Here is a 22,048-nt window from a genome sequence, read left to right as displayed (position 1 = left end):
CAATTAGCTTCATATTACAGTCCCAATTTCCTCTCTACGTCTCCATCTCAGATATGTCTTACTCTTTCTATATTTCATCTTGTATCTACTACATTCTATAAAACTTAGTCATTTTACCATTGTTAGACTAGTTCATCTATAGACACTTCACTGTCTCCATCTCATGCAACAAAAGGAACAGGAACCTAATTTCGTATCCCTTCCTTAAAGACAACAACTAGTCCTATTCTTATTACTAATTATGTTGTGTCAACTAAGATCTTCTAGCTTACATTGGTCAATCGTAGGATCTTGTTTCCTCCATTTCAAGGTTTACATTGATTTATGAGATGGTATGATTATATATGCTACATAAACCAACATTTTTTAAGGTATGATCCCATATTGTATTGGTATAAAATTGGTGGTACTGAAACCAACATTGATATAGAAAAAAATAGACATTTTTATTTCTAACGTGTTTCCATCTACATCTTTCACTTGTCTTGCAATTGTGTACATTCTCATGTAAATACCAACGATGTTATACTCGCGCCCTTTTATGCTTCATACCATAATGTGACTCCTCTAATTCCATAAGACCAGGAGTGCGCAAGGAGTGTAATGCTTCGTGTGGTTCATGTAACTAAACTCGGCTTCTATTTGTAGATATGAGCAAAGGTTGTGTTTTTATCACTTAAAATGTGCTTTATATGTTTTCTTAAATGCTCACATATACATACTGGTGGCATAAAATGAAAGTAAGCGTGTAGGACTCAATAGAATATAAAATAGTGACTAGTGATTTAGAACTTTCCTTGGTGTAACCCAATAAAAAATATTGAAAAGAATGGAGTTGTACCCTCATCTCTAGTATCAATTAAATGCAAGATTCACAAGCCAACTTCTCAATTTGAGTCTTAAATACAAAGTGGACATTACCTAGCACTTATGTAATTTCGTACAATATTGTATTCTTGTGGAAAGAGCTTGCTTAACAATATGCTCGAGTTCTACGCTCATTGACTAATTCTCTCCAATGACAAAACTTATGTTTCCATGAGTTGAAATCTAGAATCTCCATTTCCAAGTGTTGCACCATCTTATTACTCGACGTTTTTCTTCATCCAAATCTATTGATTGATATCTTCATTATTTTATAGTCTCTCTTTTCAATGTCTTCCCCCAAGCTAAACTATGCAACCAAATAGCGTTCACTTCCTTGTCAACCTCAATCAAAACCTAGAATAAAAAACATGCACCTAGCTATCAAATATGGAATAAAATACATGCACTTGTCTAAAACAAATTAGCACTTCCCTAAATAAATCATGTAGAAAACTTTCTCCAATACCAACCGATCGATAATCAAATCGAATATTCCATTCTAATCTCACCATCGCTGATTTTTGTTCTCTTCACTTATGTGCCGATCCAATGCACTATGCTACTGATGTGAACATTCAGAAAGCCAAAATTGGTATCTTCTACATCTACACCTTCCACTTGTCTTGAAATTTTGTATGTGGTCAAATTTTGTGCCTACAATGTTATACATAATATTTCGCACCCCTTTGTGATTTATAACAATATGTCACCCCTGTAATACCACAAGACTATTTAATAAAGAGTATGTTGATTGAATAAGATTTATGTATTTGAAATATGCTTCTTTTTTGTTGTGAGCATGTACTATGTTTTTCATCAACTCAAGACATTATTGTTGCAGTTTCTTAAGAATTTGAGTATCTGCAGTAGTTGCATAGAATGAAAATGAGCAAGCTTCAAAGACATAGGTTATATAGACATCGAAGGCATGAAAGAAGAGGTCGTGAAGCTTTAGAATGAACTGATGTATGAAGCTCTATTTTATTAGATCATTTATAAATGCATGGGAAAAGTAGAAGATTATGATATTTGCAGATCTCACTGATAATGTATGAGTTATATCTATTATCTTATTCTTGATGGAAATGCGATTGCCAATTTCTCAATATGACGACACTTTTATCTTCTTCGTATCAATCAACAAATACCTTGAGATATTGGAAATTATATTCAAAATGCGCTTACAACTTACCTTAAAATGTGTTACAGCAAAGTGAAATTTTAATGTTGTCATCAAAGGGACAAAACGACATCAATATTTAATTTTCAATCTTTGGAATATGATGAGGACATACTGATGTCCAAAACAGATGCTATGAATGGCACAAGAGGACGCCAATAACCCTAAAATGATAGTTTTATTCAACGGTTAATTTTCAATCTTTGGAATATGATGAGGACATGCTGATGTCCAAAACAGATGCTATGAATGGCACAAGAGGACGCCAATAACCCTAAAATGATAGTTTTATTCAACGGTGAGAAAAAAGAATTGGGAAAGACGGTCTTCATTGGGAGACCTCTTGTTTGTTTTGTTTAGTATGCGAATTTCTTTTGAATGTAATTCACCAGTTCCTGGGTGATGCGGAAGGCCTTGCTCAAAACGGAATCGGGGAGAGGGGGATTCGCCGCAAACAGAGAATTGGCGATTGTCTGAACTCCGGGAAACTGGCTGCTCAATCCAGCTATGGCCACTGCATTTTCATGCCCCACATTCTGCTGGAAATGAACAAGTGCCTTTGGAAACACAAACACATCTCCCTTCTCCAAAGTTTTGCTGAAAAATTTGTTGCTGGTGTCAATGAAACCCACAAGAAGCTGGCCTTCCAGTAAAACAAGAACTTCGGTGGCTCTTGGGTGTGTGTGAGGAGGATTTATTCCACCCACTGCGTAGTCGATGCGGACCAACGATATTCCAAACGTATTGAGGCCTGGTATCTGTTTAACGTTCGCCATCGTTACGTTGGAGCCCACATCATTGTCGGTGTTCCCTGCCTGCCCAAGTCCCCGGAAGAAGAAATCGTTTGCTGAAACTTGCATTGGGTCTTTGCAAACGAACCCGTTCACCAAAACTGTTTAAAACAAGATCAAATCAATCTGTCTGTTAGTAACTCGACTCGTCTAATAAGCAAATCATTATCATTGTTTATGTATAAATATTCTCACTCACCGTTGCTTTCCTCATCTGCAACGCAGAAATCTTGCAAGGGATCCGGATCCCCTGCCATGACCCTGTCGCTGTAACAGCATATCAACAGAAAAAGTCCCAACGTGAAGTAAATCATGCGGTTAGCCATTGTAATAGAAACGCAGACACAAGAGATCAGGATATGAATGTCTATTACAAACCCATTACACGCTTTATATAGCCCAAACCATAACTCTCCGCAAAGACTAATTCATCTTGACTCCGTATATTTCACGGATCCTTCCAGAGTTGTTGCTCTTTTCCTTACGTCACACTAAGTCTTACTGCATGTGGTTGTCTCGCCTGCTACCGCAGATGTATTCTCACCATCCTTTCATTAACGTTGAAATTTTCTATCTTCTCCCTGCCCTGCTGCGTATGCCTATCTCAAGATCAACTTACCTCCTGCCTTACACGTATTCTCGCCATCGCCATCATTTTAGTAATGTGGAATTGTTTAGACTTAATTGGAACGGTGGGCTTCTTCAAAGGAAACAATATATAAATCTTTCTCCACCGTGGGAGAATCGGTATGAGAGGAAAGTTTCTTTCTTGGAGTTGGATATTGGCCTAAAGACTGTCCATGCTTTGTACCCTTTTTCAATGAGATTTTTATCTCTCGTCATTTAAATTAATTTATGTTATTCAATGTTTATTTCTCAGATTGTCTATGTTCTAGGACAGAAAAACATTGCTCAAAATAACTTATGTTCATTTACTTTACATTGAATGCGTTGATTAGAATATCTATTTCACATCCATCTACAATTTTGAAGTCAAGTAGGTGTATTACTTTTCTTTAGCAGTTTTGGAGACCTAAATTATAGGTTTAAGACAACATATGCAAACATAAGAACCAATTTATGGAGGATAAATGTATAAGAAGATAGATTTTGGAGAGGTATTCTACAAGAAAAAAAACTTTTTGGTGGTGTTGAGAATCCCATCTTGGAAGAGACCATGTTGTCCAAGGGATCTAGTATTTAGAATTATTTAAGATCGTTTTATTTTTCCAAACCCTAGAGGGTAGATGGGTAGCGGAAATAGAATCCGGTTTTGACATTACAATTCACTAGAATCCATCACCTCTATAAGATATAACCTTATTAAGACGTTGATGTCTGATTTTCAGAATGTCATGGGTGAGTAGTTTGAATGCATCTTGAACTACCTTGGGTCAAGGTACAACAGTGACTAAAAATCGTACCGCTTCCAATACTCATAACTATAATGAATGTAAACCGCGATATTTTAGAGAAAAGAGCCTTCATTCTCAAACTGTTGATGGGTGCGAAAACATTGCTCACGTTGCGTTGAGTGCGTTGCTTAGATTGTCTCTTTCACATCCATCTACAGTTGAACTCGGCCAAAATTTAATCTTTAGGTGAGTGTGTTGTTGTAAATGAAGTAGGTGTCTTTTCTAGCAGTTTTGGAGATCAAAATTTTACCTTTAGGTGAGTGAATTCTCTTTAATAAAGTAGGTTTACTACTTTTTCTAATGTTTGAGATCTGTCTATTTCCATTTTTCGACACCAAAACTTTTCGTCCAGTTGACTGCATTGTCCTCTCGATTCTCCTTTTAACAAAGTACATACAGTTGATTTAGATGATTTATTTTTTATTATTTTTGTGAGATATATGTTTATTTAATATTTTTTTTAACTTAATGTTTTGATGAATTAGTTGTTTGGGGTAACTAAATAGGAAAATATAATATTAAAGATTATTTTTTTCCTCTTACTTCAATCAAATATATGAGAAAAGTATTTCATATTGATTAGACATTTCATTTTATTTATTTTTATTTATATTGATTGAATTTTCTTTTCTTTTATATCAAATAATATGACAATTATAAATAGTTTATAAAAAATATTCAATTTGAGAAGTAAAAAATGCGTTAAAAGTGATATATTGGGATGATTCTTGGTTGGGAAACGTTTAGTTCCATGATCCCTTGTTTACCTATCAAGAATTATCTTTTTACTCTCTTTGGATAAGGGTGGCTAACTAATGAACTTTTTACAATTAAGAAATCAAAGTGATCAACAATCGAATATAAGGAACAAATAGAGTGAGAGGGGGAATAAAATTCTACACCTGATCGATTCATGATTATAATAAGTGGTTCATATTATAGAAGAGCAAGTCAATAAAACAGTTTGGTCATATTTTACGCTAGTATAATCTCAGTTTTCTTGATAACTACTCGAGTACATTTTTTTTTAATATCTCTCATAGGTTTTACCTTGTCTTTCATACCACACTCACAATCTCCAATTCCCCATTGAGTTTCCACAAATGACTAATACGAAAGGTAAATCTACATCCATGTAAGAGCATGGACACCGGGAGTGATCTAATATTGGATGCAATTAAGTGAGGAATATTTTTTGAATGAATCCCTATACTTTTGGACCCTTTAATGACATGGTTTGCATAAGTAAGAAAATGTTTATTAATGTAGAGAGCATGGTTTTAGGTACTTTTCTATGTGGAGGTGATACAAATAGGCATGGGTAGCCTATGCGGTTACAGATGATTGTGGTTCTTCCATCAACGCTATTCTCTTTTTTATTGAATGATATGGTGTAATAGAAAAGTCAAGAATATACAACTAGCAATTGCACCTTGGTGTGCAATATGTACGCCGAATAGATGTGGAATGATTATTAAAAAAAATTGATCTATTTTTTCATATATTTGTGCAACACGTGAGATAAATTAGCAAACCATTTAGTAAATGATATTATTTATTCAACAAAGGTCTCAACATTTGAAAAAATTATAGATCCAAATCAACTATGCATCTACTTAAACGGACAAATGCAATCAAACAAAACCCTTAAACCGGGAATATAATCGAGTTCCATTACCAATATTCTTATGTTTTGTTTGAAATAGGGAGAGAAGGAGAGAGGGAGATATAGGGATATAAAGAGAGAGATAGAGGAGGAAGAGTGAGGGAAAGATAAAGGAGTGAGGAGATAGAGTTAGGCGATAAATATAGAGAGGAAGATAGAGATCGAGATTGATATAGATATGGAGAAGAATAGGGATATGGATATGAGAGGAAGAGATAAAGAGAGAGGAGAGAGAAATAGATAGAGATAGAAGAGATAAATATATAGAGAGGGGGAGAGAGAATGAGCGAGGGATAACTTTGAATCAATTGTGCATTCATTAATACAAACCAAACATAAGTGAAAGAAAACCTTTCAATCAAAAGATAATTGAACTCCATTACCAATAGGCTCATGTTATGTTTGCAATAGTGAGAGGGGAGAGATGAATAGATAAAGAGAGCGAGACATGTCTGGAGATAGGGTGACAGAGGAAGAGAGAGCTAGAGATGGGAATGAAGAGAGGGAGGTGGCAAAGAAATAGATGGTTAAAGAGAGTGAGACGTGCCTAGATAGAGTGAGAGAGGATGAAAAGGACAAATAAAGAGAGATATAGTTGTAGAGGGATAAGGAGAAATTAAGATAAAGATTAGGAGATAGAAACGGATAGAAAAGAAGAGATACAAAGATACAAAAGGGGAGAGAGAGAGGGAGGGAGGGAGGGATATTTTTGGGCCAATTTGTAATTCAAACTCGTTAATGAAGATGTTAACATAGGTTGACACCTAGTATGGTGGTTATACCTTTTGTAAATCTTTGAACCAATAGTAATAGTATTAACATAGTATTGAATTATTTGTAATTGCCATGTATAACCTCATTTTGTGTGTTTTGTCACGTATGCACTATCCTTTAGTGCATTATCCACTTATACTTCTCAGTACATAATACATCTGAGGAATTTTGTAGATAGAGTGGCAAGGGAAGAAGTTACATAGAAGTTGTATACTTCAACACTTCTCTTGTTTGTATTTATTTCTCACATTTGGGAGTCTTAAATTACACACTATAATTATTTTCTCGATATCCATACTTGCCTTGCTTTAGCTTTACAAACAACCTTATGACCACACATAATAAGGTCAAGTCATCCTAAAGCCCATACAACCTTGCATCCCTCTAATGACATGTGTGGTTAATAATCACATTCTAAACTGAATTAACAATAGCTTCGATTTTATGTCCAACGACCATTAAGTTTAATTTAATCTAAATTGTTCTATTGATCTAGATTCTCCTTTAAATAAGAATAATATTTAAGAAGTCATAAACATATAATTTAATATTAAATTTTTTAAATACATAATTAATTATTTTAATATTATAAACTTTTAAAAGCAATAAATATTAATAGATAAAAATTTCAAAATAAATTAAAACAAATTATTTTTAAAATTCAAAATATAATTTAAAAATAATAATATATAGAACTTTTTACATTTTTAAAAATACTAAAAAATCGAACTATTTCAACAATGAGGTTTAGACCAACCATGCACTACAATTTGCAATCAACAAATAACAAATGGTATGAGCACTAAGTAATTCATCATATATCTTCGCATTTCTCCATCATAATCAGTAAAATTCAATTAACTTTGAGAAGTAACAAGAACCCATGCAAAATGTAGAAAGACAGCACAAACATCCACCATATCTTCAACAAAACTTATGTATTAATTTCAACAAGTCTTGGAAACAATCTCTAGCTTCCTCCTCCTACTCTACTTTCTAACAGTTCTGCTCTACTCTATTATCCACCTATTAACCTTTAAAAATGAGAAGGCAAACCTTATATAGAAGTCTTGATACAAATGAATGTCCGAGATTGATTTGAATTTAATGGCCGAGATTTAACCATGAAACCCTAATTAGGGCTAGTTATAACAACAACCACTTTAACCAATGAGAAAACTACAACACTTTGGGCACATGTCCCTCTTTGAATGTGGATCAATGAGAAATGAGATTAGGTACATTGAATAATATTTGATGTAATGCCATATGTCACTTGCTCCTCCTTTGATGAGTTAGGTTCAATACACCTACAAGAACTGACTTGGCATCACTGAATTGGTCTATGATGATCAAGCACCACCTTAGCTTGCATGTCTCCCTAGCAATATGTCGACACTCAACATCATCCAATTGCTTGATGTGATGGTTCATATTCTCAAATTGCATCCTCTTGAAAATCAAGTTTCTAGCTTTGATTAACTCTTCTAAAACTATTTATAACATGTAATTTTTTTCATATCAGTTATCTTTTTCTTGAATAATATTTTAGGAGATTGACAAAATACCTAGGTTTACATTTATTATACTTTTAGTATTGTTATCTATTCTTTCATTGTGGTAGATGTAAAATGTTTCTATCATAATTTTGTGGGATACATATATGACTAATCCATTACAATACAAGGAACATTTTGGAGCACCAACAACAACTACGTATTTAGACTTTGTTAGTGTATCTGAATGTTCCTTCTAGATAAATTTTAGAGTTGATATTAGCTTGTTAGGATGTTGGTTTCTTGGGATTCTATGCCTGTGTGTGATGACATTTCATTATATTAATTAAAATATTTCTAATTGATAGAGTTTCTATTTTATTTATGATTTTAATATACATATTTATATAATTTATAAAAAACTTTTCAATAAAATATTTAATATATTTATAAAAATCTTTATCATAATAATGTATATTTAATTCAAATAAAAATTTCTATCTTAATTTGTTTTAAATTTAATGAAAAATAAATAAATAAGTATAAATTATTTTGTAATTTATGAAATAGGCTCATGACAATAACTGCATAGTTACTCTCTAGTTGGTATGATGTCAAAAAAATTAGATGCACGTAACATCATTTGGCTACCAGTTGGAGGAATTGTTGAAGAGATTGTATGGTTAATTAGTAACTTATATTTCATAAGTTTTATTTTTCAAAAAGCTTTGAATGAAACCTACACTAGATGTGTGTGCATGTAACCACCCAGATGATGGAACTTTACTACATTTTGTGTAGTATAATTCACGAAATGATACTTCATCATTAAAATATGTGAACAATTTTTAAAATAACCAAATTGGAAAGAGCATAAACAATACGGGGGCAAAAAGAACACAAAATATGCACTAGGAACTATTATTGTCTTCCTCCATAAAAGCCTCCACAAAAAAGTGCTTGTAATAGGAATAAATCTCTGGAAGCAATTATTCTCATCCAAAATTCATGTAACAAAGATTCATAGTTGACAAAGGATCTTTTCATCAGCAATGGAACAAGGGACACTATAGCCTAAAAAGGCAAACGTGACTACCAAAATAAAGTAAAACTAGATGAGGCCATGAGGCAAAACAAAATCTCCACATGCCCTCTAATGCTAGATAACTGGTCTAAGTGGTGCAAAACATGACCTTGAAGAACTCAAGTAACGGTAAAAAAAGGTTAAAAATTAGACCAAGAAGGAGTCTTGCGGCCTTGTAAATAGCCAAAATGACATTCATGCAAGGAAAAATTAATAGAGAAAGACAAAACAGTTTTATTCAAATTGTTCAAAATTCATGCAAAAATAGATAAGCAACATATGCAACTCTAAGATTGACCAAAAATTGATTTGATTTGACAATATTTATGTTAACAACAGCCAAGAGGGAAGAATGAGAGGGGGGTGAATCAGTCTTCACCGGAATAACAAACTTTACCGCAAAACACAGATTTGATAAACTGCAGTAATAAGACAGATAAGAAAATTAATAGCACAACACACAACACTAAGATTTTGATGCGCAAAACCCAGTTAAGCGAAAAACCATGGTGGGAACCTACCCACAGTAAGATGATACTCTACAATAGTATGTGAAAATATTACAATGAGGAATGCACATGCATTCAGGCACACTGCCTAGAGCTCACTGCTCAAATAATATTTGCTCGGAAGGCTACAACCCTTAGGGAAGTCTCACTGACTCGCAATAAGATTTGGACTACAATTCGAAAGAAATGAACGGAAAGAATAGCATCTCCAAATAGAATCTCACCACAAACTCAACATCGAAGGATACATCACATGTTCGCACACAAACCTCTCTCTGATAATGAAGACACAACATCAAACAACCAAATTACATGACTATATCACCTATATATATAATTTATCAACCTTGATAACAAGGTCGGCTAAACCCTCGACCCTCAATTAAAAAATTACATCACACGATACAAACACTGACCACCAGACCAATATAGTGGTTTACATAGCATAGCATGGTTCTAGGTCAAATTCCCAAACACATAACTCCACCGAAAATCACGCAAAGATCAATCGCAACACGCTACACCACCAGAAATGGTGCATAACACACAAATCATCACTGGTTGATAGAAACCACCAAAAACTCACACAACGATAAATACAGATTGCCAAAACAAATAGGACATAATTAAAAAAAATACCAGCAAGCACATTAGAATCATCCACAATAGCTGCACCAACACTACTTTTCAAATCTTCATCGGTCAACGTCTGAAAGCTAAAGAACACAACCAATCAACAACGGCCAGGAAGAAAGATAACTTGCGGAGAACCAAATCATGATTCAACTGAAATTAAGATACACAAGACCTTCCCAAGAAATATCCCAAAATCTCAGCACCAGATCTGATCACACCAAAATATACCAGAGGATATACCGAACTCTGCGAAACAGTGATCAACAAAGCATCGCTACAAACCGGATCAGAAAATCTTCCCAATCTGCAATCACCAGAGAAAATCATAGGAATATGTTGACATCAATGACCACAACATATCCTAGCATGACCAACAATATCCAACAATTTATGCCAAAACAACCACTTTATATCACTAGTTCAAATCAAATATCTATGCCAAAAGATCAGCCTATGCAAATTTTACCACACCAGAAAGTGCCAAAAAGCCAGCACACAAGGATCGGCTTTTTAATAAAATATCCCAAACCTTTACACATGCAGATTGACCATAGTAAAATAATTGATCGTCTTATTAAAATTGAAGACAAATCATCTTTTAGCTAATTAAGCGCTTCCACTATCCACACAATAATGTGTTCCTAAAAAATCGCCCTACAGTAGAGCTTCAAATTTGTCAACTTGGTCTCCATGATCAACAATTTAATAAAAAATATATATAATTTAAAATACACTAATCAACCATGAAATAAAATCTCCTATTTTTATTTTATTATTTATACGATGAATTTTATAAACTTCAATTCATCGGGATTTTTAAAATCACAGTAGAAACACCTTCGGATTATCATGTCCTCACAAGAACACAAAAATATTATGGCACAAATCCACATTCCTTTCAGATGCTCAACCTCAATCAAAACCTCTATAAATCTGCAGTCATAATTAAAATAAATTACAAACATGTGAGTACCAAAAAACTAGTGGAGCTCAAAAAAAGAAAATGCACAGATTGAGATGAATGATAAGCTCTTAATATCTTTGATCAACTTAGGGGTGATTAAAAATACATATCTAATACAGTTCCACCTATAATATCAGATGCTATCTAGAATCATGTAATGTTTCATGGATAAGATTAACATAACCAGGCATTATTCTAACAACTAACCATCTAGCAAACTTACATAGAAGAATATTCTAGTTAGAATATCATACACTAACAACACATAGCTTGAAAAATTGGCGTAGGCTATTTTGGGTTCATGGAGGTGCGAGCAAACGTTAATCTATAGTAAGTGAAATTGCTCAAACCCACAAAAAGGTCATTTGGAGCTCGTCGATTTTGCACAAGTCACGAGTTTTCTCTTGCACAAGTGTTTATCCTTTTGTAGACTACGGTCTTCTTCAGCATGGTTTTCTATGTGGTTTTCTTCTATTTTTTTGTGTGTGCCTGGTTTATTCGTGTGTGTACCTAATGTTCAGATTGCTTTGGAAAACCAGGTTATTTCCCCTGTTGGTGAACTTTTAACTAGCACATTTTTCAAGGACTAGTGCACCCAACACCCCTATTTTGCTAAAATAGGCTCAACTGTTGAGAGATGAAAGTGGACCTTGTAATTTGCATGAATCTAATTTGTTTTGTTGTCCCATCACAACAAAATGTTTCGAAAAGGTGTGAACTTCATATAAACACAACTCCCTTTCCCATTCTAGGAATCAATGTACTCAATATAGAAAACCAAAAAACCTAGTCAATCAAGCATTCAGGGAGCGAAACGATAAAGAAGTCCCAATTTGATTATTCAATCATTGAAATATATGCTATAGCAATTATGATCAAGTGTATTATGTAATTCGTACCTAAGATAAGGTGTCATCATTTCACCATTTATCATTTGCTTAGCCTCTTTTCTTGTGGGGGCATGCATCCTATCTCATCATTATCATTGTTGAAGAGAGAACACTAATACGCGGTTTGGATAAGGTAATCCCTTATATGAAATAACCATTTCTCCCAATTTTCTCTATCTACAGGTCCAAATCCGATAACAAGAAAGTTAAAGAAAAGTAGACCAGACATTAGCAGGCATCACAAAACATTGATTGAACGAAAACCCTAAGAACAGGGCACCCAGCAGTCATTGACCCATATTTTTAAGAGGCAAGTGATCAAATATTGTCGATTTCATTTTCGATCATCTCTCAATTTTCCCTCAACTTTAGACACGGATCTCCAACGTTTCTCTCTAGTACAATTAGCTTCATATTACAGTCCCAATTTCCTCTCTACGTCTCCATCTCAGATATGTCTTACTCTTTCTATATTTCATCTTGTATCTACTACATTCTATAAAACTTAGTCATTTTACCATTGTTAGACTAGTTCATCTATAGACACTTCACTGTCTCCATCTCATGCAACAAAAGGAACAGGAACCTAATTTCGTATCCCTTCCTTAAAGACAACAACTAGTCCTATTCTTATTACTAATTATGTTGTGTCAACTAAGATCTTCTAGCTTACATTGGTCAATCGTAGGATCTTGTTTCCTCCATTTCAAGGTTTACATTGATTTATGAGATGGTATGATTATATATGCTACATAAACCAACATTTTTTAAGGTATGATCCCATATTGTATTGGTATAAAATTGGTGGTACTGAAACCAACATTGATATAGAAAAAAATAGACATTTTTATTTCTAACGTGTTTCCATCTACATCTTTCACTTGTCTTGCAATTGTGTACATTCTCATGTAAATACCAACGATGTTATACTCGCGCCCTTTTATGCTTCATACCATAATGTGACTCCTCTAATTCCATAAGACCAGGAGTGCGCAAGGAGTGTAATGCTTCGTGTGGTTCATGTAACTAAACTCGGCTTCTATTTGTAGATATGAGCAAAGGTTGTGTTTTTATCACTTAAAATGTGCTTTATATGTTTTCTTAAATGCTCACATATACATACTGGTGGCATAAAATGAAAGTAAGCGTGTAGGACTCAATAGAATATAAAATAGTGACTAGTGATTTAGAACTTTCCTTGGTGTAACCCAATAAAAAATATTGAAAAGAATGGAGTTGTACCCTCATCTCTAGTATCAATTAAATGCAAGATTCACAAGCCAACTTCTCAATTTGAGTCTTAAATACAAAGTGGACATTACCTAGCACTTATGTAATTTCGTACAATATTGTATTCTTGTGGAAAGAGCTTGCTTAACAATATGCTCGAGTTCTACGCTCATTGACTAATTCTCTCCAATGACAAAACTTATGTTTCCATGAGTTGAAATCTAGAATCTCCATTTCCAAGTGTTGCACCATCTTATTACTCGACGTTTTTCTTCATCCAAATCTATTGATTGATATCTTCATTATTTTATAGTCTCTCTTTTCAATGTCTTCCCCCAAGCTAAACTATGCAACCAAATAGCGTTCACTTCCTTGTCAACCTCAATCAAAACCTAGAATAAAAAACATGCACCTAGCTATCAAATATGGAATAAAATACATGCACTTGTCTAAAACAAATTAGCACTTCCCTAAATAAATCATGTAGAAAACTTTCTCCAATACCAACCGATCGATAATCAAATCGAATATTCCATTCTAATCTCACCATCGCTGATTTTTGTTCTCTTCACTTATGTGCCGATCCAATGCACTATGCTACTGATGTGAACATTCAGAAAGCCAAAATTGGTATCTTCTACATCTACACCTTCCACTTGTCTTGAAATTTTGTATGTGGTCAAATTTTGTGCCTACAATGTTATACATAATATTTCGCACCCCTTTGTGATTTATAACAATATGTCACCCCTGTAATACCACAAGACTATTTAATAAAGAGTATGTTGATTGAATAAGATTTATGTATTTGAAATATGCTTCTTTTTTGTTGTGAGCATGTACTATGTTTTTCATCAACTCAAGACATTATTGTTGCAGTTTCTTAAGAATTTGAGTATCTGCAGTAGTTGCATAGAATGAAAATGAGCAAGCTTCAAAGACATAGGTTATATAGACATCGAAGGCATGAAAGAAGAGGTCGTGAAGCTTTAGAATGAACTGATGTATGAAGCTCTATTTTATTAGATCATTTATAAATGCATGGGAAAAGTAGAAGATTATGATATTTGCAGATCTCACTGATAATGTATGAGTTATATCTATTATCTTATTCTTGATGGAAATGCGATTGCCAATTTCTCAATATGACGACACTTTTATCTTCTTCGTATCAATCAACAAATACCTTGAGATATTGGAAATTATATTCAAAATGCGCTTACAACTTACCTTAAAATGTGTTACAGCAAAGTGAAATTTTAATGTTGTCATCAAAGGGACAAAACGACATCAATATTTAATTTTCAATCTTTGGAATATGATGAGGACATACTGATGTCCAAAACAGATGCTATGAATGGCACAAGAGGACGCCAATAACCCTAAAATGATAGTTTTATTCAACGGTTAATTTTCAATCTTTGGAATATGATGAGGACATGCTGATGTCCAAAACAGATGCTATGAATGGCACAAGAGGACGCCAATAACCCTAAAATGATAGTTTTATTCAACGGTGAGAAAAAAGAATTGGGAAAGACGGTCTTCATTGGGAGACCTCTTGTTTGTTTTGTTTAGTATGCGAATTTCTTTTGAATGTAATTCACCAGTTCCTGGGTGATGCGGAAGGCCTTGCTCAAAACGGAATCGGGGAGAGGGGGATTCGCCGCAAACAGAGAATTGGCGATTGTCTGAACTCCGGGAAACTGGCTGCTCAATCCAGCTATGGCCACTGCATTTTCATGCCCCACATTCTGCTGGAAATGAACAAGTGCCTTTGGAAACACAAACACATCTCCCTTCTCCAAAGTTTTGCTGAAAAATTTGTTGCTGGTGTCAATGAAACCCACAAGAAGCTGGCCTTCCAGTAAAACAAGAACTTCGGTGGCTCTTGGGTGTGTGTGAGGAGGATTTATTCCACCCACTGCGTAGTCGATGCGGACCAACGATATTCCAAACGTATTGAGGCCTGGTATCTGTTTAACGTTCGCCATCGTTACGTTGGAGCCCACATCATTGTCGGTGTTCCCTGCCTGCCCAAGTCCCCGGAAGAAGAAATCGTTTGCTGAAACTTGCATTGGGTCTTTGCAAACGAACCCGTTCACCAAAACTGTTTAAAACAAGATCAAATCAATCTGTCTGTTAGTAACTCGACTCGTCTAATAAGCAAATCATTATCATTGTTTATGTATAAATATTCTCACTCACCGTTGCTTTCCTCATCTGCAACGCAGAAATCTTGCAAGGGATCCGGATCCCCTGCCATGACCCTGTCGCTGTAACAGCATATCAACAGAAAAAGTCCCAACGTGAAGTAAATCATGCGGTTAGCCATTGTAATAGAAACGCAGACACAAGAGATCAGGATATGAATGTCTATTACAAACCCATTACACGCTTTATATAGCCCAAACCATAACTCTCCGCAAAGACTAATTCATCTTGACTCCGTATATTTCACGGATCCTTCCAGAGTTGTTGCTCTTTTCCTTACGTCACACTAAGTCTTACTGCATGTGGTTGTCTCGCCTGCTACCGCAGATGTATTCTCACCATCCTTTCATTAACGTTGAAATTTTCTATCTTCTCCCTGCCCTGCTGCGTATGCCTATCTCAAGATCAACTTACCTCCTGCCTTACACGTATTCTCGCCATCGCCATCATTTTAGTAATGTGGAATTGTTTAGACTTAATTGGAACGGTGGGCTTCTTCAAAGGAAACAATATATAAATCTTTCTCCACCGTGGGAGAATCGGTATGAGAGGAAAGTTTCTTTCTTGGAGTTGGATATTGGCCTAAAGACTGTCCATGCTTTGTACCCTTTTTCAATGAGATTTTTATCTCTCGTCATTTAAATTAATTTATGTTATTCAATGTTTATTTCTCAGATTGTCTATGTTCTAGGACAGAAAAACATTGCTCAAAATAACTTATGTTCATTTACTTTACATTGAATGCGTTGATTAGAATATCTATTTCACATCCATCTACAATTTTGAAGTCAAGTAGGTGTATTACTTTTCTTTAGCAGTTTTGGAGACCTAAATTATAGGTTTAAGACAACATATGCAAACATAAGAACCAATTTATGGAGGATAAATGTATAAGAAGATAGATTTTGGAGAGGTATTCTACAAGAAAAAAAACTTTTTGGTGGTGTTGAGAATCCCATCTTGGAAGAGACCATGTTGTCCAAGGGATCTAGTATTTAGAATTATTTAAGATCGTTTTATTTTTCCAAACCCTAGAGGGTAGATGGGTAGCGGAAATAGAATCCGGTTTTGACATTACAATTCACTAGAATCCATCACCTCTATAAGATATAACCTTATTAAGACGTTGATGTCTGATTTTCAGAATGTCATGGGTGAGTAGTTTGAATGCATCTTGAACTACCTTGGGTCAAGGTACAACAGTGACTAAAAATCGTACCGCTTCCAATACTCATAACTATAATGAATGTAAACCGCGATATTTTAGAGAAAAGAGCCTTCATTCTCAAACTGTTGATGGGTGCGAAAACATTGCTCACGTTGCGTTGAGTGCATTGCTTAGATTGTCTCTTTCACATCCATCTACAGTTGAACTCGGCCAAAATTTAATCTTTAGGTGAGTGTGTTGTTGTAAATGAAGTAGGTGTCTTTTCTAGCAGTTTTGGAGATCAAAATTTTACCTTTAGGTGAGTGAATTCTCTTTAATAAAGTAGGTTTACTACTTTTTCTAATGTTTGAGATCTGTCTATTTCCATTTTTCGACACCAAAACTTTTCGTCCAGTTGACTGCATTGTCCTCTCGATTCTCCTTTTAACAAAGTACATACAGTTGATTTAGATGATTTATTTTTTATTATTTTTGTGAGATATATGTTTATTTAATATTTTTTTTAACTTAATGTTTTGATGAATTAGTTGTTTGGGGTAACTAAATAGGAAAATATAATATTAAAGATTATTTTTTTCCTCTTACTTCAATCAAATATATGAGAAAAGTATTTCATATTGATTAGACATTTCATTTTATTTATTTTTATTTATATTGATTGAATTTTCTTTTCTTTTATATCAAATAATATGACAATTATAAATAGTTTATAAAAAATATTCAATTTGAGAAGTAAAAAATGCGTTAAAAGTGATATATTGGGATGATTCTTGGTTGGGAAACGTTTAGTTCCATGATCCCTTGTTTACCTATCAAGAATTATCTTTTTACTCTCTTTGGATAAGGGTGGCTAACTAATGAACTTTTTACAATTAAGAAATCAAAGTGATCAACAATCGAATATAAGGAACAAATAGAGTGAGAGGGGGAATAAAATTCTACACCTGATCGATTCATGATTATAATAAGTGGTTCATATTATAGAAGAGCAAGTCAATAAAACAGTTTGGTCATATTTTACGCTAGTATAATCTCAGTTTTCTTGATAACTACTCGAGTACATTTTTTTTTAATATCTCTCATAGGTTTTACCTTGTCTTTCATACCACACTCACAATCTCCAATTCCCCATTGAGTTTCCACAAATGACTAATACGAAAGGTAAATCTACATCCATGTAAGAGCATGGACACCGGGAGTGATCTAATATTGGATGCAATTAAGTGAGGAATATTTTTTGAATGAATCCCTATACTTTTGGACCCTTTAATGACATGGTTTGCATAAGTAAGAAAATGTTTATTAATGTAGAGAGCATGGTTTTAGGTACTTTTCTATGTGGAGGTGATACAAATAGGCATGGGTAGCCTATGCGGTTACAGATGATTGTGGTTCTTCCATCAACGCTATTCTCTTTTTTATTGAATGATATGGTGTAATAGAAAAGTCAAGAATATACAACTAGCAATTGCACCTTGGTGTGCAATATGTACGCCGAATAGATGTGGAATGATTATTAAAAAAAATTGATCTATTTTTTCATATATTTGTGCAACACGTGAGATAAATTAGCAAACCATTTAGTAAATGATATTATTTATTCAACAAAGGTCTCAACATTTGAAAAAATTATAGATCCAAATCAACTATGCATCTACTTAAACGGACAAATGCAATCAAACAAAACCCTTAAACCGGGAATATAATCGAGTTCCATTACCAATATTCTTATGTTTTGTTTGAAATAGGGAGAGAAGGAGAGAGGGAGATATAGGGATATAAAGAGAGAGATAGAGGAGGAAGAGTGAGGGAAAGATAAAGGAGTGAGGAGATAGAGTTAGGCGATAAATATAGAGAGGAAGATAGAGATCGAGATTGATATAGATATGGAGAAGAATAGGGATATGGATATGAGAGGAAGAGATAAAGAGAGAGGAGAGAGAAATAGATAGAGATAGAAGAGATAAATATATAGAGAGGGGGAGAGAGAATGAGCGAGGGATAACTTTGAATCAATTGTGCATTCATTAATACAAACCAAACATAAGTGAAAGAAAACCTTTCAATCAAAAGATAATTGAACTCCATTACCAATAGGCTCATGTTATGTTTGCAATAGTGAGAGGGGAGAGATGAATAGATAAAGAGAGCGAGACATGTCTGGAGATAGGGTGACAGAGGAAGAGAGAGCTAGAGATGGGAATGAAGAGAGGGAGGTGGCAAAGAAATAGATGGTTAAAGAGAGTGAGACGTGCCTAGATAGAGTGAGAGAGGATGAAAAGGACAAATAAAGAGAGATATAGTTGTAGAGGGATAAGGAGAAATTAAGATAAAGATTAGGAGATAGAAACGGATAGAAAAGAAGAGATACAAAGATACAAAAGGGGAGAGAGAGAGGGAGGGAGGGAGGGATATTTTTGGGCCAATTTGTAATTCAAACTCGTTAATGAAGATGTTAACATAGGTTGACACCTAGTATGGTGGTTATACCTTTTGTAAATCTTTGAACCAATAGTAATAGTATTAACATAGTATTGAATTATTTGTAATTGCCATGTATAACCTCATTTTGTGTGTTTTGTCACGTATGCACTATCCTTTAGTGCATTATCCACTTATACTTCTCAGTACATAATACATCTGAGGAATTTTGTAGATAGAGTGGCAAGGGAAGAAGTTACATAGAAGTTGTATACTTCAACACTTCTCTTGTTTGTATTTATTTCTCACATTTGGGAGTCTTAAATTACACACTATAATTATTTTCTCGATATCCATACTTGCCTTGCTTTAGCTTTACAAACAACCTTATGACCACACATAATAAGGTCAAGTCATCCTAAAGCCCATACAACCTTGCATCCCTCTAATGACATGTGTGGTTAATAATCACATTCTAAACTGAATTAACAATAGCTTCGATTTTATGTCCAACGACCATTAAGTTTAATTTAATCTAAATTGTTCTATTGATCTAGATTCTCCTTTAAATAAGAATAATATTTAAGAAGTCATAAACATATAATTTAATATTAAATTTTTTAAATACATAATTAATTATTTTAATATTATAAACTTTTAAAAGCAATAAATATTAATAGATAAAAATTTCAAAATAAATTAAAACAAATTATTTTTAAAATTCAAAATATAATTTAAAAATAATAATATATAGAACTTTTTACATTTTTAAAAATACTAAAAAATCGAACTATTTCAACAATGAGGTTTAGACCAACCATGCACTACAATTTGCAATCAACAAATAACAAATGGTATGAGCACTAAGTAATTCATCATATATCTTCGCATTTCTCCATCATAATCAGTAAAATTCAATTAACTTTGAGAAGTAACAAGAACCCATGCAAAATGTAGAAAGACAGCACAAACATCCACCATATCTTCAACAAAACTTATGTATTAATTTCAACAAGTCTTGGAAACAATCTCTAGCTTCCTCCTCCTACTCTACTTTCTAACAGTTCTGCTCTACTCTATTATCCACCTATTAACCTTTAAAAATGAGAAGGCAAACCTTATATAGAAGTCTTGATACAAATGAATGTCCGAGATTGATTTGAATTTAATGGCCGAGATTTAACCATGAAACCCTAATTAGGGCTAGTTATAACAACAACCACTTTAACCAATGAGAAAACTACAACACTTTGGGCACATGTCCCTCTTTGAATGTGGATCAATGAGAAATGAGATTAGGTACATTGAATAATATTTGATGTAATGCCATATGTCACTTGCTCCTCCTTTGATGAGTTAGGTTCAATACACCTACAAGAACTGACTTGGCATCACTGAATTGGTCTATGATGATCAAGCACCACCTTAGCTTGCATGTCTCCCTAGCAATATGTCGACACTCAACATCATCCAATTGCTTGATGTGATGGTTCATATTCTCAAATTGCATCCTCTTGAAAATCAAGTTTCTAGCTTTGATTAACTCTTCTAAAACTATTTATAACATGTAATTTTTTTCATATCAGTTATCTTTTTCTTGAATAATATTTTAGGAGATTGACAAAATACCTAGGTTTACATTTATTATACTTTTAGTATTGTTATCTATTCTTTCATTGTGGTAGATGTAAAATGTTTCTATCATAATTTTGTGGGATACATATATGACTAATCCATTACAATACAAGGAACATTTTGGAGCACCAACAACAACTACGTATTTAGACTTTGTTAGTGTATCTGAATGTTCCTTCTAGATAAATTTTAGAGTTGATATTAGCTTGTTAGGATGTTGGTTTCTTGGGATTCTATGCCTGTGTGTGATGACATTTCATTATATTAATTAAAATATTTCTAATTGATAGAGTTTCTATTTTATTTATGATTTTAATATACATATTTATATAATTTATAAAAAACTTTTCAATAAAATATTTAATATATTTATAAAAATCTTTATCATAATAATGTATATTTAATTCAAATAAAAATTTCTATCTTAATTTGTTTTAAATTTAATGAAAAATAAATAAATAAGTATAAATTATTTTGTAATTTATGAAATAGGCTCATGACAATAACTGCATAGTTACTCTCTAGTTGGTATGATGTCAAAAAAATTAGATGCACGTAACATCATTTGGCTACCAGTTGGAGGAATTGTTGAAGAGATTGTATGGTTAATTAGTAACTTATATTTCATAAGTTTTATTTTTCAAAAAGCTTTGAATGAAACCTACACTAGATGTGTGTGCATGTAACCACCCAGATGATGGAACTTTACTACATTTTGTGTAGTATAATTCACGAAATGATACTTCATCATTAAAATATGTGAACAATTTTTAAAATAACCAAATTGGAAAGAGCATAAACAATACGGGGGCAAAAAGAACACAAAATATGCACTAGGAACTATTATTGTCTTCCTCCATAAAAGCCTCCACAAAAAAGTGCTTGTAATAGGAATAAATCTCTGGAAGCAATTATTCTCATCCAAAATTCATGTAACAAAGATTCATAGTTGACAAAGGATCTTTTCATCAGCAATGGAACAAGGGACACTATAGCCTAAAAAGGCAAACGTGACTACCAAAATAAAGTAAAACTAGATGAGGCCATGAGGCAAAACAAAATCTCCACATGCCCTCTAATGCTAGATAACTGGTCTAAGTGGTGCAAA

The 22,048-nt window shown here is 33.6% G+C and overlaps 2 protein-coding genes across 2 annotated transcripts; both read right to left on the bottom strand.

Annotated features, from left to right (window-relative positions):
* Positions 1-2,403: 2,403 nt before the first annotated feature.
* On the bottom strand, positions 2,404-3,164 carry LOC131868886 (putative germin-like protein 2-1). The gene is made up of 2 exons (XM_059215692.1): positions 3,038-3,164; positions 2,404-2,939 (listed from the first exon to the last, which is right to left on the bottom strand). The coding sequence occupies exons 1-2, from the start codon at positions 3,162-3,164 to the stop codon at positions 2,404-2,406; spliced, it is 663 nt and encodes a 220-aa protein (XP_059071675.1).
* An 11,912-nt stretch (positions 3,165-15,076) lies between these two features.
* Positions 15,077-15,837, bottom strand: LOC131868885 (putative germin-like protein 2-1). The gene is made up of 2 exons (XM_059215691.1): positions 15,711-15,837; positions 15,077-15,612 (listed from the first exon to the last, which is right to left on the bottom strand). The coding sequence occupies exons 1-2, from the start codon at positions 15,835-15,837 to the stop codon at positions 15,077-15,079; spliced, it is 663 nt and encodes a 220-aa protein (XP_059071674.1).
* Between the last annotated feature and the right edge of the window lie 6,211 nt (positions 15,838-22,048).

This window comes from Cryptomeria japonica, unplaced genomic scaffold (genome assembly GCF_030272615.1).
Source record: "Cryptomeria japonica unplaced genomic scaffold, Sugi_1.0 HiC_scaffold_223, whole genome shotgun sequence".
Classification (NCBI taxonomy): domain Eukaryota; kingdom Viridiplantae; phylum Streptophyta; class Pinopsida; order Cupressales; family Cupressaceae; genus Cryptomeria; species Cryptomeria japonica.
The sequence above is the reverse complement of the archived record's forward strand: the minus strand, read 5'-3'. Positions and strand labels throughout refer to the sequence as shown.

What these genes read in the sequence shown, in the direction of transcription:
- LOC131868885 (XM_059215691.1), bottom strand. Translation starts at nt 15,837, where the DNA reads ATGGCTAACCGCATGATTTACTTCACGTTGGGACTTTTTCTGTTGATA. An exon ending in TGCAGATGAGGAAAGCAACG is followed by an intron (nt 15,613 to 15,710) that starts GTGAGTGAGAAT and finishes TGTTTTAAACAG; the next exon opens with TTTTGGTGAACGGGTTCGTT.
- LOC131868886 (XM_059215692.1), bottom strand. Translation starts at nt 3,164, where the DNA reads ATGGCTAACCGCATGATTTACTTCACGTTGGGACTTTTTCTGTTGATA. An exon ending in TGCAGATGAGGAAAGCAACG is followed by an intron (nt 2,940 to 3,037) that starts GTGAGTGAGAAT and finishes TGTTTTAAACAG; the next exon opens with TTTTGGTGAACGGGTTCGTT.